Here is a 25,485-nt window from a genome sequence, read left to right on the forward strand (position 1 = left end):
TTACTATCAAACATTGTTTGAATGAAACAAAATGAAGACCTTTTGTAAGATGATTAACAGTTACTTTTGTCTTTGTACCATATCAGGCTTTAGAGGAGCTGAGAGATTTCTCACTGCACTGTAAACACACTGACTATGGCAAATCTCTTACACTGCGTACAGTGTCAATGTAAAGTTTAAAATGTTTTATGATTTTACATTTTCCATTCTAATGTGTGTACTTAATGTAAAGAAAAACAAATATGACTGAATAACAATGAAAAACATTTATAACCATTTACTGATTATAATTATAGAAATATACTTAGAAAGAAAAACAATAAAGCTCTTGATCTTCATTTTCTGGTCTCTGAAGTCTGACTTTTTAGACTTGTAAATACTGGTCTTATGTGTTTAATAATATAAAGCACTTATCCATATGCATTTACACAGTTTACAATTTCAAAGCATTAATGGTCCAAAAGTTTCTCTACACCAGGGGTTCCCAAATACATTGCTAGAGCCTCCCCAACACTGCATGTTTTCCAAGTCTCCTTAATCAAACACACCTGATTCAGATCATCAGCTCATTAGTCGAGAATCCAAGACCTGGGCTGTTTCTCAACATGCGTTCTTAAGCGATCTTGCGCCCTTGTGTTCTCGCTCTACGTCATCATCAACCGTCGAAGTTCAGTTCCAATACTCAAGAACGCAAGAACAGAATTTAACACTTAAAAGGGTAAACAAAATACTGAAAAATATGTTTTCTGTTTATGGTAAAAAAAAAAAAAAATGCTGAATGGTGTCTACAGGAGAACACTGACTAAAACTGAGAAATAACTGACATAAAGGATTACAAGAGAATTTAGCATTAAATTCAATAAAGAGAGAGAGAGAAACATGACAAAAGTTCAAGTACTTTAAAACTTTTACTGTGTAATGGAAGAATAAACTTTTAACACAGGACAGTATATACATATCTAATATTGTACAGTGTAATATGAAATTGTTTAACAAATCAGTTCTTTAAGAGTTGCAAATTGCTTATTATCAGGTAAATACATACTGATAAATCTGAATATACAGTAGAACCTATGTCTCTGGAAAAATGACAAAAAAGCAGCTTAAGTATTATTAGCTGTCTAAATGTATGAAAATTGAAGGCAAATATATATATTTTTTGAAGCCGTAACATCAAATAATGTTTTCCTTTTTCTGTCTTGGCACAAAAGGTCTCATTCATATTGCAAGTTGAATGAAAACTTGCTTGAAAGCAACACAAAAAGAAGCCTTATAAATATCCTTCATTATTATTCGTACTAGTGCATAACACTAAAGATGATAGGGCGAACACTTGCGACTGTTTCATCTGAAATTTCTTTTTAAGGATTCAAAATAATTTAGAACTAAAGTTTCCATGTATAAAAGATACAATTCATTGATATTTTTTTCCATTACCATTTGGAATTTTGGTAATATGATTAAGAATGTTAGAATCCTTAATCCAAACCACATTTTACAGAAATAAAATATAGAAATAAAATGTACTGCGAGTCACAAACCAACAACATGACAGAATCAAGAACAAAAAACAAATTTCCTTCAGAATTAACCAGTTTCAGCAAAAACAACACTAAAGGAGCTTTTGGTTGACAAATCTTCACACCAACAGCTTTAGTGGCCCTCAAACCAGTCTAACCCATCAACCCCTGTCAAAGACACCTGACATCACTTCCTGTTGAAAAGGCTAGCAGTCCACAACAGCTTTTCAGACTATGCTGAATTCATGTCATTTGTATCCTTCATGCCTTTAATACATATGATCCATATTTGTTATTTTTACATTTACAAGAAAACACAAATCAAACGTGTGCAAAAGGTATTTTCTCTCGTTCAGTCTTCAACAGTTGGTGGTCTGAAGTGGCGTTTCTGTGAGAATAGACGTGATGCTTCTTGAGTCAGAGTAACTGTCCTCTTCCTCAGAACTCAAGGCGCTTCCCAGAGTTGGACGCCGTGATTGCTGAACCTTCCTCCTAACAAACAATCACACACATTAGACTAGAGACAAACATCTGCTGTAGATCAGCATTGTAAGTTCACCCTCTAGTGGCCAGAATGTTAATATAAATAGTTCATGTTCATTCAACACAAAAAATTAAAATGTATAAATATAGTTTATTAGTTGTATTAGTTATATTTAGTGCATATTTATATGTATACATTAACTCCTACGTTTTTAATATGGATGTTTAATGACACTCACTTGAGCTCGTTCTCCAGTGTGTTGACTTTGGCCTGCAGCGCCTCCCGCAGCTCCCGCTGCTCCTCAAGATCCCGCAGAACCTTCCGTCTGACGCCCTCTAGACGCTCCACCTCCTCCTCGCTCTCGTCCACCTGACGCTTCAGAGCCTTCACTCGCAGAGACAGCTAGAGACAAACACAGCAGCTTTAGGTCCACACACTCCCCTGCTAGACTAGCTACATCTACACATCATTTACAGAAATGAAAATTAACATCATTAAAAAGATCTTTTTATTTTGAAGAACATCAATTCATACTCTAAAGTACATGAAAACTACATGTGTGTGTGCTTGCCTGGTCTCTCTGTTCAGCGTGCTGACTTCGTTCCTGGTCCAGGGTGGCCGTCACGTCCTTAAGTTTCCTGTCCAATCTCCTCTGAGCTGCTAGAATGGTGTTTTTCTCTCTAAATGCACAAAAAGCAGTGGATTTATTAATTCCTAGTTAGGTGTTGATTCATGACAGGAGTGTGTGTTTGTGCTTGTCGAGTATCTATACTAGGATTGTCAAAAGTACCAACTTCGGCACCAAGTCAGTACTGACATTTTAAAAATGTGACGATACCAGCATTTCCCCCTAGCATTTTGAGCGCTGTTGAGTGGATTCTTAAACACCCCTGATTGGCCATTGTGGTCACGTGCTCAACAGATATGTCTGTGATTGACTACAATGATCAACGCTTCAAAAACATGTTGTAAATAGACATCTTTGACGCTCTTCAATGAGCACTTACACAGATACACATGAGCTCAACAGCACTCAAAATGCTAGGGGGAAATGCTGGTATCGTCACATTTTTAAAATTTCAGTACCGACTTGGTACCGAAGTCTGTCCTTTTGACAACCCTAATCGCTACTCTATGCAGTATGTATACCTCTCTTCACTGCGCAAACGGTCCTCCAGCTCCTGAACCTTGTGTTCTAGCATCGTGACCCCAGAAGAGGGACGCGCCTGAGTGCCCATATCAGCTATACGAGACTTTAACTCCTTTATCTGAGAGACCAAGAGACACATAATAATAGAAGACAAGAGACAAATAATAGAAGTTTTTAAACACATAATAAAACAATTAAGGTGACAAAAGAGAGTTAATCATGTGTTAAAGTAATATATTTTACATATTTTCTTTTTATGGTTTCTGATCAAGCTGACCTAATTCAAATAACTGTCAAAAGAATTTAAAAGGTGTCTGCGTGTACCTGTCTCTCCAGTGCACTCTTATCCATCTCAAGATCGTGTCGGGCTGAACGCTCCTGCATCAGTTCAGAACGAAGCTGATCCACCTAGAAAAAAAAAAAATATTCTAAATCTATATCTCTGCTTGCGCATGGCCTATGCTTGCAAACACAACAAAAACAAATATGACATAAATGAAAACCAGCCTTTAACTAACGTGCGTCTATGTACCTGTTCTCGACTGCGAGTGATGCGTTCGTTCAGTAGCTCCGTTCCACTCTTCTCCTCGTCTAACTCGATCTCTAATGTCTTCACTTTGTCCTAAAACAAAAAAGCACTTTTATAAACATCTCTGAATGTACATCACTGAAACGACTGTATAAGCATCTCCCTGTTCTCCTTTTCCTATCAGTCTTGATCACGTGAATATTCAATGAAGCCTTTTTAAGAAGAAAGACTGGGTGCTGTCGAATTGGTCCGCTCAAAAGTCCCAGTGCCAAACCCACACAGTTACCTCTATCAGGCGGATCTCTCTGCTGCGGTCCGTCTGTGAGCTTCTCTCCGTCTCCAGCTCATTCTCCAGGTGTTTGAGACGACTGCTCAGTAGATCTTTATCCAGCTGAGCGCTGTCCCTCTCCTCTGAGCACGATAGCAGATCTTTCTTCAGACGAGACACCTGAGAAACATACACAAACTAAGTTTCTCTGGTGTGATCTGGGTTCTGAACTGAAAAGTTGTAGGTTCAAGAGCAGGATCAAAAAACCTTGGGGCTCAAAAGTTAATAACAATAGATGTTAATGGACCCTGTGCTGATGGATGGGGGCAGTTGGAACTTTTTGTATTTATTCTGATAAAGGATGTAACTATTTTTGCTATAATTGTTGATTTTTTAATTATAAACACTAATGTTGTATTTTTACACTGTGTATCTAGTGAAACTGTCTGTCTCACCTCCTCCTGGGTGGTCTTGAGGAGGGCCTGCGCTCTCTGTAGCTCAATCAGCCTGTCTTTACTGAGTCTCTGAGTGTCCTGCAGCTCTCGACGAGAACGATCCCTGAATTCATCCAGCTGAGACTGAAGAACCTGCACCGACTGACGCGAATCTCCCATCATAGACTCCATCTGATAAAAAGAAATGAAAGAAAATGAAAAAACATCAAACAAAAACTCAGCAAAAAAAGAAATATTCCTTTTTCAGGATACTGTTTTTTAAATATAATCTTGTGAAACACAAATAAGCTTTACAGATCATTGCTGTGCCAAACCACGTGTAACCATGTGTCCCCCCAGACACGTTAGAGAACTTGCAAATGTCTTGGTGGAAGAGTGGGGTAACGTCTCACAGCAAGAACAGGCAAATCTGCTGCAGTCCGTGAGGACGAGATGCACTGTAGTACTTAAAGGGTTAGTTCACCCAAAAATGAAATTTCTGTCATTAATTACTCACCCTCATATCTTTCCAAACCCGCAAGACCTTCGTTCATCTTCGGAACACAAATTAAGATATTTTTGATGAAATTCGAGAGCTCTCTGACTCCTCCATAGAGAGCAATTTAATTAAATTTAATGAATTTCTTTCTTCTGACACAAAAAACACAAAAGATAACTGTTTGGTTACAGGCATTCTTCAGAATATCTTCTTTTGTGTTCAGCAGAAAAAAAGAAATTCATACAGGTTTGGAACAACTTGAGGGTGAGTAAATGAAGACGATTTTATTTTTGGGTGAACTATCCCTTTAAAAGCAGCTGGCAGACACACCAGATACCGACAGACACTTTTAATATTGATCCCCCTTTGTTCAAGGACTCATTATTCAATTGATCAAAAGTGACAGTAAAGACATTTATAATGTTGCAAAAGATTTTGATTTCAAATAAATGTGGTTCTTTTAAACTTTCTAAATAGAAGCATTTGTTTATTTGAACAAAAGAAAAACACATACCTCCTTATTAATCTTCTCCAGAGATCGGTCCAGCAGTCTCTTCTGCTCCTCTAGGTCACTCTTGCTGCGTCTCAGAGCTTCCCTCTCTCTCTCCCTCTCCTCCAACCGTTTGTTGAGCTCGTCTTTCTCCTGACCCAGCCGAGACACTGTGCGGCGGGACTCCTCCAGCTGGTTCCTCAGGCTCCGGTTCTCCTCCTCCAGAACATCTGAGGAGCTGCTGTCAGGAACGCTGGACTGCAGGCGTGTCTGGAGACCAGGAGGAAAAGAAAGTTTAAAGATAATGAATTAATTGTACATAGAAGACTCAACTAAAGCAGATGAGATGAATGGTTATACCAATCATTATAAATATTTTTAGGAACATTTTACCATGCGGGCTATTCTCTCTCTCAAGCGAGCATTGGCCTCTTGAAGTTCTAGGTTGCTTCCAGTATCCAGAGATTGCTCTGACATGAAGGGCTACAGGAACAGGATGTAAACAGATTAAGGGAACAAAAATTACATTTGCAAGTACTTTTCCTGTTCTCAAGGAAAGTGAGAAGCTGTATAAAGCGACAAAATCCCAGTCAATCAGAACATATTTGCTCTTTAAAGTGCCCCAATTATGCTTTTTCGAATATTGTCTTTCATGCAGTGTGTAATATAGCTGTTTGTGAATGTAAAAGGTCTGCAAAGTTTTAAAGATCAAAGTGCACAACAAATAAAGTTATTGTCACCTAAAAGAAAGAATCGATACTGAAACTGCCGAAACAAATAGTCACCAATTCCAGTCTAACTTTCTGTTACATACCCCCATACAGCGTTGGAGGTAACGCATTACAAGTAACGCGAGTTACGTAATCAGATTACTTTTTTCAAGTAACTAGTAAAGTAACGCATTACTTTCAAATTTACAACAAAATATCTAAGTTACTTTTTCAAATAAGTAACGCAAGTTACTTTGTTTTCCCGTTTATTGACTGACACCTCTCCATGTTGAGAGAAATCAGGAATGCAGAGGCGTTGTGTGCGCCAAGTAAACACGATGGTTATTCTAGACTAAATGTGAGCATACATTTACTCATTTACTTCTTCTCCTGTGTCCTGTTCTTCTGTATTTCATAATGGCAGCACAGCTGAAAGGCTTGTTTGTTTGAACTGCGCCCTCTACTGTACAGGCATGAATTTGCATTTTCTTCAGCCTAAGGCTTATTCATTTCACTTTTGGTGTGAAAGGGCCTTAACATTTGCCAAAAATAGAACTTTTTTGTTGTTTTAAAAACAAACAAACATACCGCCCAGCCCAGAAGAGAAAAAAGTAATTAATTACTTTTTTAGGGAGTAATGCAATATTGTAATTCATTACTTTTAAAAGTAACTTTCTCCAACACTGCCTACGTAACAATATAATAAATTTACATAATTACAGAACAACAGACGCCCTCGAACAACATCTACTTTGATCCGCCCTCGAAGTCTGTAGTTGTAGCTGAGGCCACTTAGAGTTTGGTTCGTGTTGTCGACATGTCAAGAAGACGCTGTTTTCTGTGCTGCCAAAGCAAATACACTGCATGAACTTCAAAAGGCTGAGGACACAGGCTTGAATTGATAAGGAAAAAGACACCCTGTGTATCAAGCACTGAGGTAGAGCTGAAATTCAGATATGATAATAGGCGTTTAGTTTCCGACATGTTCTGTAAGCGATAGACCAATCACAACAGACTGGGCTGTCTGACCAATCAGAGCAGAGTAGGCTTGCGGAAAGGAGAGGATTAGAGTCTTCAAACAAACTATTTTAAGACTCTTTGAGAAATTAAGTGATGTGCAATGTAAAATGTGTTTTTTGATCTTCGACACATGTATATCTATTGTAGGAGACCTCCGAAACAAAATTAGGAACATTTAAAATAGCATAATAGGAGCACTTTCAAATTCAGCTAAGTACAGCAAGAGTTTAGACCAATGAGATTCAGTGTGGGCAGTGCTTCCTAACACGATGCAAACAAAATAAACCTGGCTGGTTAAGGCAAAAACAAATACGGAAGAAATGTGATTTAATGCACCTTGTTAGAATTACCTGTTGTGTTTTCTCCAGTGCTTTAGCAAGTTCCTCTTTGTCTTTCTGTAATTGGTCTTTTAGTCTGTCAATCTCTGCCTTCAGCTCCTTCTCTTGCTTCTCATTGGCTCTTGTTGCTGATTTTAGCTCTTCTTCCTTTTTTGCTACCTCTGCTTTCTTTTTTTCCACTTCTGAATGAGCTTTCTTTAAATCATCTCGGCACTGCTGTAACTCCTGAAGATGCAAAGTTACTGTTATTCCAGGCTCTAAAACAAATCTAAGTCTCAAAATACAGCATTCACAGTGTATTGACAGGTGATACAATGAATCTTTTTGAACTGAAGAACAGAGAAAATGGATTGTGGCACTTCTTTATGTATCTTACCTTCATTAAAGGGTTTGAATCGGTTTCATCAGTTTGCTTCTTAACTGCGAGCAGCTTTTCTTCTAGTTTCTTCTTTTCCTGCTGAGCCTGCAGCAGCCTGTCCAATGAGACAAACACATTAAAACACACCAACACACAAGACCACATTCACCAATGTTAGTGCAGATAGCCACTAAAATAATTCATCCTATAGAGGAGTCAACATTATATAGAAGAATCTGTAATGTATTATTTCAGAATCTCAAACAGAATTGAAATGATTAAAAAAAGATTTGACCAAGACATGAGCGTTCATTTTGATCACCTGCACAAGAACTAGATTAGATTTGATATACAAGCTCAGATAGTGAGATTAAAGGATTTTGATTAGTCTTAAAGGAACACTCCACTTTTTTTGAAAATATGCTCATTTTCCAACTCCCCTAGAGTTAAACAGTTGAGTTTTACCATTTTCGAATCCATTCAGCCAATCTCTCATTCCAACGTAATAATCAAGGAACTTTGCTGCCATACCATGGGTGCAGCAGGCGCAATGATATTGCGCAGCGTCTCTCACAAATGTCTCCATGGTTGCAAGGCACGCTCCCTGTGCAAGCAGGGGGTCACAGGCGCTGCTTAATATCATTGCGCCTTATTACGCCAGAATGAGAGTATAGTTCCTGGCCATATTGGCCTAGAAAATCACAACTTTTCATTTTCTGTCGGTCTTAGTACATGATGTAACTACAGAAGAGTCAAGTTTTAAATAGGAAAAATATCGAAACTCTTTGGTCATTTTTGAGCGAGATGCTAACGGTCTAATCAGATTCAATGAACTATGCTAAGCTATGCTAAAGGTGGTACCGCTAGATCCAGAGATCGGCTGAATGGATTCGAAACGGTAAAACTCAACTGTTTAACTCTAGGGGAGTTGGAAAATGAGCATATTTTCAAAAAAAGTGGAGTGTTCCTTTAAAGGGATAGTTCACGCAAAAATGAAAATTCTGTCATCATTTACTCACCCTCAAATTGTTCCAAACCTGTATAAATTTCTTTGTTCTGCTGAACAAAAAGGAAAATATTTTGAAGAATGTTTGTAACCAAGCAATTGTGGGGCACCATTGACTTCCATAGTATATTTTTTCCCCATACTATGGAAGTCAATGGAGCCCTGTTTGGTAACAAACATTCTTAAAAATATCTTCCCTTATGTTTAGCATAACAAAGAAATTTATACAGGTTTGAAACAACTTGAGGGTGAGTAAATGATGACAGAGTTTTCAATTTTGGGTGAACTATCCCTTTAATCATAGCTGAATTTTATTAGACTTTATAACTTGCAGCCAAACTGAAACCAGGTTAATAGATTCTAGTTTAGTGTGTCAGTATAACTAGGGCCAGATTCTATTAAAAGATTACTGATTTAAACTAAAACACCATCAATCATAGTTAATTTGATTAGATGAGTCATTTCTGCCTGTGGTGTCAGTAGTTGTGCGCCTACAGGACTCTGTCTCACTTTTGAAATGCGCTGCACTGCCCTCGTCTGGCAAACCAAGAGTGAACACATACAACAGAAAGACAACAATGAACATTCAATGAGCATATCTGACATGAACACATAGCATGAAACTCATAAAACACACTAAAATGCAGACAAACTCAGTCTCAGATGTGAGTGTGAATTGGATAGAGGATAAGAGGATAATAACATGATCTGTGAAGTAACACATCAGGCAAATGAAATGTGGACCTTTTAGCCTACAGGATCAGAAGACAAAATTTTAGCCAAACATTCATCTTACATACTGAAGTCCTCAGGATTACACTGAATGTTAAAAAAGGGTGTTGGTCACAAGGTTGTTTGTATATGATTACAGATGTATTACTTGACTCCTTAGACAAATACGGACTTGAACCTTGGAGTGACACCTTAAGATCTTACAAGAAATTATAAAACACAATGCTTTAAGTGATTAACGTTGCAGGGTCACTGTGTTGTTGGTCATAGTGGCCGTTCCTAATGCTGGATGCCCTAACATTATTGGTAGGCTTCACTGCACCCACATTGCACCTGCATAACGTTAAACTTTTCTTAATTTTGACGTTGGACCCACCCACATCGAATCACCAATAGTCAATTATTTTGTTAGGATTCACCAAAATGTTGGCATCACCAATATAAACATTTTTCCAATGTTGACGTTTGATATGTCAGAGCTTACTCTCGGTTGGCGGAGCTAAACTGCTCCTTCCATTGTTCGCTCTGCTCTTTGTATCCCTCCAGCTCCTCCTCCAGAGCCAAGATGGAGGCGTTCACCTTCTGACGCTCCTCCTCGATTTCCATCTGAGACTGCAGATAAAAGACATACAAAATCAGGTGGTAACAGTGAAAACTTCAGTTCTATACTCTGCACCCATTCAGATTCATGAAACCGTTTAGACAACCAAACAGATCACAAAGCCAAATGTATCTGGCCTAGTTCAACTACTCCTAAACAGGCATGACATAACAAGCAATAAAACATCTCTCCTCCATGTTAATCCTCTTGAGGCAGGGACTAGGAATGTGAGAATCACCCTGAAGGGATTTGTCTTGAGGTATATGTTCACCTGTGAGACAGTCTCCATGCTGTGACGCAGGGTGTCCATGTCTTGGCTGTACTGCTCTCTCAGGGCCTCCATCTCTTTATCATGGGACTCTACCTCATCCTTCAGGGCCCCTTTCAGTGCGGTGAGTTCTCGCTCCCTCTGTCTCAGTGTGTCCTCCAGTTTCTGCCTCAGCATCTGAGACTCAGACAGCTCTGCCTGCACCGTCATCAAGTCCTAAAGAGAAAAGGAAACTGGAATGATTAACAAAAAACAAATTCAATTCAATTTCAATTCAAATTCAATTCCAATTCACAATACATATTGGTCCAAAGCAGAATAATATCTTACAAAACCCCAGTTTAAGTCGAAGGTTTGGACACACTTGATTGGATTAATGATTGTCATGATCTTAAAAACCTTTTGATCTAAAGGTTTGGATGGATGGATGGATGGATGGATGGATGGATGGATGGATGGATGCACGGATGGAAAGATGGATGGATAGATGGACAGATAGCTAGATGGATGGATGGATGCACAAACAGAAAGATGGATGGATGGATGGATTGATGCACAGACGGAAAGATGGATGTATAGATGGATAGATAGATAGCTGGATGGATGGATGGATGGATGATGGATGGATGGATGGATGCAGACGGAAAGATGGATGACAGATGGACAGATAGCTATATGGATGGATGGATGGATGGATGGATGGATGGACGGACGCACAGACGGAAAGATGGATGGATGGATGCACAGACGGAAAGATGGATGGATGGATGCACAGACAGAAAGATGGATGGATGGATGCACAGACGGAAAGATGGATGGATGGATGCACAGACGGAAAGATGGATGGATGGACAAACGGAAAGATGGATGGATAGATAGATGGACAGATAGCTAGATGGATGGATGCACAGACGGAAAGATGGATTGATGGATGGATACTGTAGAGGAATACACAGACAGAAAGATGGATGGATGGATGATAGATGTATAGAGACGGATGGATAGTTTGGATAGACAGACAGATGGATGGATGGATGGATGATAGATAGATAGATGTATAGAGATAATAATAATATAGAGATAATAATAATAATAATAATAAAGAATGAGTAGGTGTGTCCAAACATTTGTCTAGTTCTGTATGAGTGTGTAGATACTGTGCATCTAACATTGTGTACCTTTTTTAATTTGATTATCTGGAGTTCGCATTTATTTACACTTTAAACAATGAATAACACACTTATCAATTCACACATCTTGCTGTGATGTTATTTTAATTTTTTTATATATTTATATTAATATATTTTTATGTTTTAAGCATATAAAAGGTTGAGTAAGGGTCATTAATGCTAGACACCACAATCATGCGTACTAGCTGCATTGTGTCAGACTGAGGTGAGTTTTCCATCATTCGTCTGAGTTCCTCCTGGAGCTGAGCTAGCTGATCTTCCTGCTGCCGTAAGCGAGACTCCGCCACCTCCCTATCCATCCGCAGCTCCACCATTCTAAAGACATGAAAAACATATCAGACAAATCCAATCAAAGGTCTATACATGACAGAGATATATTTTCTGTTGGAAATGGACATTTGCTTTGTGTTTTGATGTTAATAAGGCACACAGAGGCCCTGTTTACACCTGTTATTAAGATGCGTTTTGGTCAATCAGATCACAAGTAGATGAGGCAGACACATACCCGTTTACACCTAGTCTCTTTTGTCCACTTTTAACCACTTCTGTCCTGATTTCTTCAAAGGGAGGGTCTATGGACAGGTAAATGTATGCGTTTTTTCAGATCTTTCAATCTAATGGACAAAATAATCTTGCGCAATTTACATATGAATGTGACCGGAGACAACGAAAAAACATACGGAGAGCATCAGCTTTCGTTTCTGCACTGATAGCCACAAGAATACACTGAACAATGTGATGAGTGCATGTTAAAAATCAGGAATGGTGCTTGGTACGTTTTTCATCTTCAAACCAAACTTGGGTCTCTAGCCAACAAAGTTAAAATCCCGTCTGGCTAGTGCGCTTCCCATAATGTTTACATATTAAATAAGTAGGCGAAGAAGGCCGTCTTTAGTGGCTGTTTGAACGCACTCGATCACATGAGTGTTTACACTATGAAAGCAATCCGGTCAAATGCGTTTTCGACTACCTCTGGAAGTGGTCAAAAGTGGACCAGCTCAAAATTTTTTAGACCCCGTTTACACCTGTATTTAGCATCGTCCACTTGTGATCCGATCGATCAAAATGCATCTTTATACCAGGTGTAAACAGTGCCAGAGACTCACTGGTCCTGGTTTTCCTGCAGTTCTCTCTTGGTCTTGTCGAGTAGTTGCTGTAATTGTGTGTTCTTGTTGAATTCCTGCTCCAGTTCAGTCTTCATATTGCTGTCAGCCACTAAGATCTGAGGACTCTGTGGAAAACCAAAACCCAAGAAGATTAAAAAATTAATGGAATGATCTGGGTTCAAAACCAATATCGCTCTATTGACAGCAAGGTGATTACGACAGAAAACTCAGACTAAACACAAACAAATATCACATTTACACTGATGCATTTACTATGGAAGTCTATGGGCAAAGACATTCCAGTAGGTTTAAAAAAAAACAGAATTGGTCATATTTTCAGTAAAGCACTTATAATTGTTTCCATAAAAACAATGTTTTAGAAGCTGTAAAGTTGTCTAAATCATTCTTGTACCAGTGTGATTACTGTTCAAGGCAGCTGAACAGGCTTTAAGTTTCTGATGTGAATTCTGTGACAAGATTTTTTGTTATGTAAAAACTCTTTCCTGGTATCTTGCGTGCGTTATATGAAAGTTGCAGGGTTTACTGGCTGTACGTGGTTATGACAGGAATTAGATTAAATAACTTTTCAGATTAGTAAGTGATTTTATCACAGAGTCACATGTGAACATGTTTACTTTATGTCTGGTGGTTTCTAGCAACTAAATTATATTGTAAGTGTTAAGAACTGTAAAAATTATTTGTTTTGAATCCACAAAAACTATAATATATTTATATATATATATATATATATATATATATAAACAAAAACTAAATAAATAATTTACAAATATTAATAAATAGTTTTTTAAAATATATTTATTTAAATAAATAATCCATCACCAATAAATAAAGAATTCCTTGGGTGATTTAAGCATAACATATGAAGAGGTGCTTAATTTAAATTACTGTGCTGGAACCATATAAGGATTTGTTTCCATTTTTATTCATTCATGTACATATAACTATTGAACAAAAGGCCTTTCAATTTGTAATCAATAGGCCTTCAAAAGCAGAACACATGTAGCTTTGTTCATACAAGTTGCAGCCCAAAACAAACATGCATATTTCTACAAGGAGGATGATTGGTGTGGTCTCGGGGCTATGCATTCATCTTACACCAGCAATTTTGCCTTGAATTTCCCCTCAGGAATCAATACATCTTGTCTTCTCTATCATATCTACACTTCACCAGTTATTCTTACTGTCAATCACCTTATTAGTTAGCAATAATTCACAAAAATGCTGTGGGGAGATTCTGACTGACTCTTGATACAGATACGTTTTAAATTCATCATTAAGATCAGCAATGTGCGTTTATAAGATGAGGAAACATACTGAAACATAACACAAATAATTTGATCTGAAACATTTTTAAAACCCACACACACAGCCTGTAGCCAAGCTGTCTGCTCCTCAAATAACCCAGTCCTCTAGGATATCCCATCAGAGCATTCAACTGCTGTTGCCATCATTATAATGACCACACATGGCTACTATGAGGTCATTTGAACTGACCTCTTGTGTTGCAGGGTCTAAAGTTACTTCTTGAATAAAAAAAGAACACATTAAAGTAAAATTAATGGGTGCGTCTCAATCCGCTCCCTAGCTTCCGAGGTCGTGAATCAGTTATCGTGTACATGGTAAGGACAGTAAGGACACTGATGACAATTTCCGACAACGTCCTCATTGTACAACATCACTACTGGTGTTTATGAACAACTGCAGAACTGATATCTTTCTGACATTATGTTTTAATGTTATTAAAAGTACAGTATGATCAATACTTTGCTTGTTACATATCCATGCAACATTTCAGCTGTAAATAAGTGTTAGTTAGATTAAGTTCATTAACTGTCTAGCGATGTACAGTCAAACCAAAATTTATTCAGACACCTTGAACATTTCATTCATTATTATAGTTTATTCACTATAGTTTAAAAAAAAAAATGGTAATAAAATATTAAGGGTTAAACTGTGTCAGAAAAAAATAATCTTAATTATGTCAGATAACACTTAAGCAAAACATGGTCAGGTCAAAGTGTCTGAATAATTTTTGGTTCCAAATTTTTATCAATTTTACTGGTATTCCACTGTATGAAGAATTTTTGGGTATTATATGTCAGAGTTTATTTTGCTATAATATCAAAAAAGTCTGAATAATTTGGCTTGACTGTATAATCTCAGTCTAACCACTAAAATCTCCAAGCGTCTGATGAGGTTTACTCCACGCTAATGAGCTTAATTAACAACAGTCACAACGTCTCCCGGCAATACTGCCCACAACAACAGAGTTTATCATGCATGGACGAGCGCTCAGTGGGATATAACAGTGCAAAAGGCCATACATAGAGTGCCCATTAAACCTGTAACCCAAACAGACATGCTGAGGGCCCCCAGGTCGAGGGGAAACCCTCCCTCACAGGTATCCATTTCCAGTGTAACTTAATTATTGATGGATCACAAAGAGCGAGCTCTCGACCACGCAGCCCTAATCAGCTTTCCTCGTTGATGCGACGGTTGCCAAGAGACTGTAGGAGGATATTTTACACACAGGAAGCTTATGCAAACACGTAGGCTAACAATATTATACAGACACACAGTTTATGCATGCATGTATACAGGAAGACGAGATAGATGAACATACAGAAGCTCTCTGGTCTTCACCCAAAATGAAAATTATTTACTCGCCCTCATGTTGTTCAAAACCTGAATGACTTTCTTTTTTCAGTGGAAAACAAAATGTGTCTTTCTGGCCATTTGTCGATATAATGAAAATGAATGAACGGTGGGGCTGTTAAGCACCAAAAAAGACATAAAAGCACTATAAAAGTAACATTAATGATACTTAACGACCACTATAAAGTATCATTAAGTCTTCTGTAGTTATATGATAGCTTTGTGTGAGCAACAAACTTTAAGGAACAGAATTTAAGTGTTTTTTTGTTTTTTATTGATAATTCATTCTAGAGAGCTATGAGAACCAGATCACTCCGATTCATGAACAAATCACACAGACTGGTTTTGAGAACAGAATCAAACACTTAATTGAAAAGATTCAAAAGAATTTTTTCACAAACTGGACATCGCAACAAGGGAATTAAATTTTAGCCTGAAATTTCTATCATATGACTTCAGAAAACTTGAAATATAGCACATATTTGTTATTTTGGAGCTCGACAGACCCATTCAATAATTAAATTGAATTTATTATAATTACAATTATATTATATTGGGCAGGATTTTCCTCATAAAGTTACCTTTTGTGTTTCAGGTAACAAAGAAAGTCAAATGGGTTTGGAATGACATGAGGTTGAGTAAATAATGACAGTTTTCATTTTGGATGAACTGTCCCTTTAAATAAAGCCTGTTATTGGCTGATCTACTCTCTTTAAAATGCATAATCATAATGATTATTGTTCATTTTAAACTCTCTTTTACAAGCACACTCATTTATTCATAAAGATACAGTCGTTCGTTGCTGTTATCTTCTCTCACTGCCTCAGAATATCTTTCTGTGTTACATTCTCAATTTTAAAAAACACACTCACAATCATGCAAAACAGGGACCGATACGCAAACCATGGGCACACACACACACACACACAGGCACACACACCCTCTCTTGATGTATTTCCCTCATTCAGCAAATGCTGCTGAGCACTATTCAGTGCTGGGAAATACAAACTGATTTATTGAACATGAGCATGCTTACCTTCACCTCACAGAACCTTTCATGAATGAGACTCGTTTTGCGTTTGATGGCTGCCTCACTCTCAATAGACCTATTGTTAAATATGAAAGGAAATCGAATGAACCAGAGAAAAACAGATTATGGCATGTTCTGAAGAAAACATGAGAGTTTGTGCTACTGCAAAATACTAAGATGGCATGATTGCCAGGGTTGCTATGCAGTTGCTAAGGTGCTCTGAGTGGTTTTGAGCATTGTGATGATGCTTGAATGCTAGGATATTGCTAAAGTTTTCAGAGTGGTTTTTAGCATGTTGCTATTTGTTCTAATCCCTAATCTCTAAGTATGAGCAATACAGAGTATAAGCTTACAAAATATTATTCAATTCTCTCGAGCCACTCCTGAAATGTTACAGCTGTTAACAGTAATATTGTTATGTGAAACCAAAACTTTTAGAAAAGTGCCGTTTTGCATTGACTAAAACAACTTGATATACTGCAAAGTACATACCCCTCTTTAAGTATGTTGTAAATGGCTTGTTTGGTCTGGGCATCCTCTCCATTTCCATTCTCTGTACTGGTGGTCTGGCTCTTTATGAGGTCAGGTGTTACCTGAAAAAAAGGAGTCAAAGGAGCATTATTTTTGAAATACCATACATGAAATGTCCCTACTAACTAACAGACATCACTGAAATATATGTTCAGAGAAATAAGCCAATCAAAAAAGTTGTGTTGGCCAATTAAAAAAAAAACATTGAGGCAGTTCTCCAACCAAAGGTGTAAGTTTGATGAAAGACTACGTCCTTTCCAAAGTTCTGCCCTACAAAGGCATGTTAACCAACTTGATGCCAGCAATCTAAAAAATGATTAACAAGTAGAGATCATTTCTGATTGGCTAAACTTCCTGAATGGCTTTAAAAAAGCATGCATATGCCCCTTAACATTTTTAGCCAAGCTAAAGTCACAATTAAAAGTGAGTAGCAACAGATCTTTTCTTTCATATTGTGACGTACATCTGGGTGTAGCAGATGAACACAAGCTTGAAGGGTTGGGGTTTAAGTGGGGTTTGCTCGGTTCATTTGGTACAAAGAAAATGTAGTCCTGGTCCACTTAGCGTTCACATTGGCATTTTTAACACCGAACCTAAAGGCATAGGGATATGTTCACAACCTGACTGGTCGGCTTTTATGACGTATATTTCGTGATGGAACTTACCGGACATCCAAAACAATGCTGTGTGCTGGGCTAAACGTGCTCGTTGTATATGTGTAGCCTACATATGATATAGTATTTTGACCAGCTGAGAACTCGTGAAGAGCATATATCTGCTGCAAGGAGACGTGGTTCTGATGCCTGAACCACACTGTAATGGGCAACATCGCGACTATGACGAGAAAAAAAACAGGTATGCTTGAGCATTCTGTCTTTTTTAGGGTCGCATCTTGTGACATCAATTCCTGTTTTTGGTTTGTTTACATGTCTTTCTTTCGTGTTGCGTTCATATTTCATTCAAACTGCACCAGAGTTTGTTTAGAAGTGGACCGAGACCCATCTTTTCAGCAGTCTTGGTCCGCTTGTTTGGTGCGCACCAGGGTGCGGGATGGCATCGCTCACATTTAGTCAAATGACCCGCACTAACAGAGCAATCACACCAGGGTTTGTTTTAATCGAGCCAAACATGGCAAGTGTGAACATACCCTAAATCAGGGGTTCCCAACCACATTCCTGGAGGCCCCCCAACACTGCATGTTTTCCAAGTCTCCTTAATCAAACACTCCTGATTCAGATCATCAGCTCGTTAGTAGAGACTCCAAGACCTGAAATGGGTGTGTCAGACAAAGGAGAGACGCAACATGTGCAGTGTTGGGAACATGGTTGGGAACCACTGCCCTAAATGATTGGTGAAGTTCAGCATATGTCACCAAAGAAAAGTCATCGGCACCAGAAGATTCAGTTATGACATTTTAATTAAAAATTACAAGGTCAAAAGGCTATAATATTAAAAAAAGATATCGAGGACTCACTGGTTTCTTTGGTATAGCAGGTGGTGCCTCCTTGGGCACAAACAGCTTTGGTGATTGGCTAAAAGTGAGAGGTTTAGAATTGGGGATAGCGGCCACTTTAGCCACAGATGTGGAGTCTCGTCCTAGACTGCCGGTTGATGGTTTCGCTGAGCTGAGTTTGGGCACTGCAGCTGGGGCAATAGGAGCATAGGGGTTTATTGTTGGCGAAGTTTGTGGGGCCTCATCAGTAGGTGTGTTGAGAGCATCCGCGCTGTGAGACCGAACTCGTTTATCAAGATGAGGCCGAGTTCGGGCTTCTAAGTTGGGTACATCACCAGAACTACCACCACCAAACCGGCTAATGAGTTTATTAATGGGAGCCAGTGACTTGGTGTCTATAGCTGGGGCTTGGTCCTCTTCCAACGAGGCTGGGGGAGGAGGGAACGATCCATTTAGCCCTGTCCCATTCAGACTACTCCCAGTCCCATTCTGCCTGACCTTCCTAAGCCCTGCTTCGTTAAAACCATCATCGCCCTTTTTGTCCACCTTAGGAGCAAGAGCAGAAGGGGTGAGGCGTCCTGTAGTCCTGGCCTCAGCTTCTCCCTGAATCCCTGCCTGTCCATCACCAGGTGGCCTCCTTAAGGGGCTCCCAAATTCCTCATCAGGAGAGCTAGGTTGTTCAGCCGGAATATAGGAACCCTGGGGGGTCCGAGCCCCTTCCCTTTGTCCCAGAAGCAGGGTGCTGTACGGAGAAGTCTGAGAGATAACTGGGGCTGAGCTCTGCATTTGTGGTTGGGTCTTCAGCTGTACCCCGTAAGAGTCCCCCTTTTCTCCATCCTTGAGCACTACGTACGGCTGTCCTGAAATGCCTTGCACCCGCACAGCTACTCCATACTTAGATGGCGAAGTCCCGTTAGTGACACCACCAACTCCACCAGCCATTCGACTCCTGTCTGGGAACCCTCCGCCAGCGTCATCCAAATCTTTGATGAAGCGGATCTGTACACCATAGTCCAGAGGGGGCTTCCTGTCTGCTGAGAGGGAACTCATTGTGACCTGCTGTGGTACCAAGACAAAAAATTTAATAAGTCAGTGCACCAGTCCGTTTAGAGACCTTACTAAAAAGCTAGACTGTTTGGTGGGCCAATTGAGGAGCCCGAAGAGGGACAGATATACAAAGACATGAATTACAAAGCAATGGACCAATTCAGGGTAGACACATTTAATTTTTCACAAGTGAAAACAAGGCTGTGCTGGATAGATGTACAGTCTGATCGTTTAGTCCTATAGGACTTGATACTGTTTAGTGCTTCCATCTTGGCTCACTTTAAATTTGTGTTGGACAATAAATATTACTAATTTCCCAAGAGACCCTTTAACAATCCTCTCTCCACTGCTTGAAATAGTGTCACATCTTGGTAAATATGAAATATGAAGCAGTTTTGTACGTGACACAGCTATCAGGTATCAGCACAGGTATTGAGAGTCTTCTCACGTTTGTAAAGAGAAAGATATTGTTTGTGTGTGACAAACAGGTGTGCCTGCTGGTAGGAGCAGGTTCTAGCACATTCCACTTTGCTTCCTGTCTTCCCGTTTTCCTAGAACACAGTTCCACTATGTATGAGCACTACCATTAGCTCAAAAATAGCTTATCGCTGTGAAAACAACATTCCTCAAATCATATCAAAGCAGTAAGCCGCAGACATAGCACGTTGGAGAGAAGGATCAAAGATGGCGAGCCTAATCTGCTGAGTAACTGGTGTTTATAGAGACGCATATGTGCTCTTTTGTACAAAACAATTGATGCAGAAAACATCCTCAGCTATGCAGGGCATCCATCGTCTAAAGCCCTCTTTTACAACACATCAGACAGTGTGTGCTGCTTGAAGTCTTGAAACCATTTCTATCTGCAATGTCCATGCAAATCAATAATTATAGAAGAATTGCTGTGTGTTACAGGTAGTATGTTTCATCTTGTGTTAAACACCAACTTATAATGTGCCAGCATAACGCTGGGGACAAAAACTCCAAAGACATTGAGATCTAAAATAACAGTCCATAAACTCTGGTCTATCAATGAATAACTTATTGAAATGGGGGGATTTGGTTACATTATAACTGTCAGTGTCCCTGTTGAGGCATTAGGACTGATTAGCTACTCAAAGTCAGCCATTGTCTTCCTCACATAGGTGGGATTCCAAGCATTCCTGCAAAATGGAACAACCATGTGATTTCTCATTGGTTAAAGGAGCAGATTAGGTATGGGAAAAACTGTAAACTTTTGACTTGAGTTTTTTCTTAAGACAAAATGTAAGTGACAAGGTCATATATATCTCAGACAAAAATATATACCGAGTAGCCAAATGAAAACTGTTTGCAGTTGCAGGTTTTCCAGGTTTGGATAGTTATGTGGACGTGGCTCTCACCTTCCACAAGGCACTGGGTTCCACCTACCATCAGAATGGCTGTTTGTTCTTGGAGGAATGTTACTAGACTAGATCATCTGTTCTCTGTGCCATCTTCCATTCAAGCAGTAAAGTTAACATTCAAAGGTGTAATGCACATATGACTATTTAAAGCATGTGATGTGATGATTGATTTCTTTGTAATTAACCAACTTACTGCCCCGTTTCTATCTAATTGGTCAAACTTTATATTAGGCGTCCTTAACTACTATGTACTTACATAAAAAAAAACAAGTACATGTATGTAAAATAAGTGCATTGTATCAAATGATTAATTTAAATGTTAGTACATAGTAGTTAAAGACACCTAATATAAAGTGGGACCACCTTATTAATGCGACATATTAATTCTACCAAAATGTATGTATGTATGTATGTATGTACAGTCAAACCAAAATTTATTCAGACACCTTATACATTTCATTCATTAATTCAGTTTATTCACTATAGTTTAAAAAAAAATGGTAATAAAATATGACAAGATCTCAGAGTTAAACTGTGTCAGAAAAAATGTATCTTAATTATGTCAGATAACACTTAAGCAAAACATGGTCAGGTCAAAGTGTCTGAATAATTTTTGGTTTTTATCAATTTTACTGGTAGTCCACTGTATGAAGAATTTTGTGTATAATATGTCACAGTTTACTTTATTTTGCTATCCTCACTTACATACATGAACTATAGTGTCCTGCAACCACTAGTAAAAATATACCAAAAATGTCAAAAACGTCTGAATAACTTTTGGTTTGACTGTATGTATGCATGCATGCATGTATGTATGTGTGTATATATGAATTGGCATATCACATAATAATTTCTAATCATTAGCCTAAAATGACATCTTTGATTTACCATGTTAATTAGTGCATACGCTTATCTTTTACTGACACTCCGTTTTACTGTAAATAAATAGCTTTCGATTTTCAATTCTTTTTAATTCAACCACACTACTGTTAATATTTTGTCACGTCACACGTATCACTCATTTTGTATATAAGTCGAAAAGAAATGGAAGTAGCAAAAGATCTTTTCTTCCATATTGTAACATACATCCAAGTGTAACTGATTATTGAAAAAGAAAAAATGTAGAACATAAGCTTTCAGGGATGGGGTTTAAGTGGACTAAATGATTGGAAAGATCTGGCATACGTCACCAGAGACAAGCCTGTCATTTTCACCGAAGGAAGTTATGACATTTTGATTACGAGGTCAAAACATTTGTTAAAAATGAAACATATGCATGAATGAACTGTTCACATTAAGATCTATAACAAGCATTGAGAAGAGGATTTTCATTTCATGCGAATTTAAATTCAAATAATTTGGATTTACTTCCTTTTTCCTTTGATTCCTTGTATCAGTGAATAACATGGAAAGTAACACAGCACTCAAACCACACAAATTTCTATAAATACATTTTCAGTTCTGTATCTATGACTCTATAGACACATAAAAACATATTATGTCAACCACTTATGTAAATGTGTATACACACACACACATTGTTGTTGAGGACTTTTCATAGACATTATGATTTTCATACTGTACAAACTGTATATTCTATGCCCTAACCCTAAAAACAACCCTCACTGAATTTTTTTTTTTTTTTTATTTTTTTTTTTAAAAGATCATTTAGTATGATTTATAAGCTCTTTTCCTCATGGGACTAAAAAATGTCCCCACAAGACCAAAGATTTCTGGTATTACTATCCTTAGGGACATAACATGGGGAATACCTGAACCACACACACATACAAACACAAACACACACACTGTATGTGCTCTGTTATAAATGACCATTACAACAGATCCTTCAGGTTTGTATTATTATACGCTAACATGACTCACCCGACTGCACTTTTCATTTTTTTTGGTTGGTAGCTTCTTGCTACAAAAACCTAAAACAGATTTGTTTAGGTTGTATCTGTTTTCTCTCTCTTTAAAAGAATTAGTATCCTGAGGGTACTTTATGTTTGAAACTAGTTGGCTTTAATCCATTAATTGTTTTCTTGGTTGACGCTACTACAGGGAAAATATTTTGTCAATTATGACAACACAGTCTTTAGCCCAAATACAACTTTTACTTTTCAATAGTTCCAAACTGTCGCCAAACATGGTGTAAATGAATTTACATAGGCCCCCCCAAAAATAGACTCTTAACCAAGTGGCATCTGTGCTATCTGAAAATCATGCTATGCCATTTTTCTAACCAACTTATAACATTTTTCTAAGCCATTTTTTAAATTACTTTTACTCAAGTTTTCAAAAGTTTACACAGGTGACCTAACAGAATAACCACAAGAACATGAACGTGTTCCACAAACATGTGACAACCAGAAAGTGTCTAAATATTTTTTGTCTTCAATCTGAAGAGTACAAATATTAATTTATGTTTTGCTTGAAAAGTGTGTGTGCGCTACCTTTCTTTAATACAAATGCAACTTTGATATTTAGTAATCTAATGCCATTTAATGGCATTTAGACATTTTTTAGAGTGCCACAGTCAACTGCTTCTTGGGGCCATTGGACAAGGCTAATGTAAAGAATAATAAACAGACACAACATGTTACTATGACAGTATGGAAGAAATAAAAGAGCATATTTATAAAAGTTAAAAGCAGTACTCTCAAAAGGAGACTAGTGATGCTCCGTTTAGGATTATGGTTTTCTTATCACCTGTAACAGCCAATCCCGATTATTTAAGCTTATATCGGGAGCTCTGTCATAACTGGATTTATGCAAGCTCTCTGCTTATTATCAACTGAATTCTCCAACTGTAGTAATATGATAGCTTTTGGCTAGTTTTTGTTGACAAAATACTGTAGCTTGATGAATTGATATACAAGCTAATAAACAAGAACAAAACAATATTCATTTGAGAAATTGTTTTGAACAATTAGGCATAAGCAAAATACTATCCATACATTTGCCAATGAGGACTACGAATCATAGGTTGTGCACTACTCAGTGCAATTATTTCATTCTCATTTTATTATATATATATATATATATATATATATATATATATATATATATATATATATATATATATATATATATATGCCAGTTTATTGTATTATAAAGAACAGGATAGAATTTGTTTTTGAGGCTAGGTTTGAGTTATTGTGTCATTTACAAGTATGTTCTATTACACAGTGTTGGAAATAACCAAGAGCAAAATATTAAATTACACTGAGACAGGCACTTTTTGTCAGGAGCTCTTTTTGTCCCTAGGTTTATCTATTCACGGATATTCACGGACTTGAGAGAGATGAGGAAGCACAGGCAAAATGCAGAATGAAACTTTTTTTTTTTTTTTTTTGGTTCAGTCTTGTAAATTACGTCACACCCACCCAGCAAGTCAGTCAGTATCGGTGGGATCGAAACCAGCGTGTTATTTAAATATACAGGGTTAAAGTTACATTAATAATACAACGAAGATTTTATGGCTACAGTTTGGATTCAATGATTAGCTGTGTTGTCCTCTGACTTTGTTGAAGAGACAGAAACAAAGGTACACAGATACAATAGGCTATATGAGACTGAAAACTCCTTCCACTCATAAGGGATGCGCAATATTGTCTACAAACAATTTATAAAAATGATGCCGATCGGTCCCGGTGAGAGCACGGTAGATCAAAGTCATAATTACTTTATTATATTTCAGCGTCAACCTTAACCAGCGCATCTTCACAGTAATCCAGCCTGCAGCCCTCAGACACAAAGCAACAGGTGTTTATCTGCTTCGCTCAGCAGAACTTGAGCATAAATTTGAAGCCATGTGATTATGGATTATAAGAACTCAAAGGCTGGACACAAACCCGCAGCCATGACCAGCAACAAAAACAAAAAGCCCAAGGCAAATATACACAGCTGAGTAAACAAAGACATTCCTTCTGCTTACCTGTTTTCCGAAACCTTCAACAATGACCTTCAGAAGGCACAAAATAATAAAGAAGCCCTTTCTAGGTTCAGTCGCTATAAAAAACTCCTAGTTGAGAACGAGGATGAATAGTCCATGCAAAACTGTCAGTGCGTTTTTTCCGAAACAACCTGTTGCCTTTGCGTCATCGGCCCGCCCCTCTTGACTGCTCATTGGCTGGAGAGTTGTCCCAAGGCCGTCTGATGGGAACACGTTATTGGCCGATATCCAACGTCAATCTAATACAAATTATTTAGGACCCGTCCATTAACCAATTTAAGAAACTCGACGCCACTGTTTGTTTCCGTTAAAACAGCATTTTGATTATGTTTTGTTTTAAAAAGCCTTTCAGCGTTCGTTATAGAGACTGGTATGCTAATACATCAGTTTATTAGAGTATATTCAAAATGAAAAATGTCTTTTACCTTTGATTTAAAAAAAAAAAAAAAAATCGATAATTTTCTTAGGTTGGGCCTCATTTCTGAAAAACTAGAAAAACAAACTCCTGTGTAAATAATGTTTTATACATTAGTCCCCCTTCCCTGTTACTATCAAGTTGGTAGTCCACAAAACCCGGATAAAAACGTGCATTTTCGAGGCATTCGTTTCCTCAGCCATTTCCAGCTGCTTTTTATAATGGGAGTTCTTGTTTTTTTCTTTTTTGAGTAAAATAAAGTCTGTGGTACCTTCAGAAGACTTTAATGT

At 37.9% G+C, this 25,485-nt stretch overlaps 1 protein-coding gene across 2 annotated transcripts; it reads right to left on the reverse strand.

The window, feature by feature from the left end:
• Positions 1–884: 884 nt before the first annotated feature.
• On the reverse strand, positions 885–24,953 carry cgnb (cingulin b). 2 transcript variants are annotated; one of them, XM_051872101.1, is made up of 21 exons: positions 24,763–24,953; positions 18,415–19,452; positions 16,902–17,002; positions 16,416–16,485; positions 12,704–12,828; positions 11,780–11,912; positions 10,411–10,623; positions 10,023–10,150; positions 9,317–9,343; positions 7,819–7,915; positions 7,455–7,667; positions 5,768–5,857; positions 5,399–5,644; positions 4,407–4,577; positions 3,970–4,131; positions 3,687–3,776; positions 3,479–3,562; positions 3,154–3,272; positions 2,576–2,684; positions 2,243–2,406; positions 885–2,012 (listed from the first exon to the last, which is right to left on the reverse strand). In XM_051872101.1, exons 2-21 carry the CDS (start codon positions 19,441–19,443, stop codon positions 1,880–1,882), a joined length of 3,504 nt encoding a protein of 1,167 aa, XP_051728061.1. In that variant the 5' UTR covers positions 19,444–19,452; positions 24,763–24,953; the 3' UTR covers positions 885–1,879. The 2 variants fall into 2 exon arrangements, with proteins under 2 accessions (XP_051728061.1, XP_051728062.1); XM_051872102.1 differs by lacking the exon at positions 9,317–9,343.
• Positions 24,954–25,485: the final 532 nt, after the last annotated feature.

The sequence above is a fragment of the Ctenopharyngodon idella genome, chromosome 19 (assembly GCF_019924925.1).
Source record: "Ctenopharyngodon idella isolate HZGC_01 chromosome 19, HZGC01, whole genome shotgun sequence".
In the NCBI taxonomy this organism is placed as follows: domain Eukaryota; kingdom Metazoa; phylum Chordata; class Actinopteri; order Cypriniformes; family Xenocyprididae; genus Ctenopharyngodon; species Ctenopharyngodon idella.

Coding starts and splice junctions, on each gene's coding strand:
- cgnb (XM_051872101.1), bottom strand. CDS start 19,443: ATGAGTTCCCTCTCAGCAGACAGGAAGCCCCCTCTGGACTATGGTGTA. Junction 7,916..9,316: donor CAGTGCAGCGCATTTCAAAA/GTGAGACAGAGT, acceptor CTCATTGGACAG/GCTGCTGCAGGCTCAGCAGG. Junction 3,777..3,969: donor GAGAGATCCGCCTGATAGAG/GTAACTGTGTGG, acceptor TTTTTGTTTTAG/GACAAAGTGAAGACATTAGA.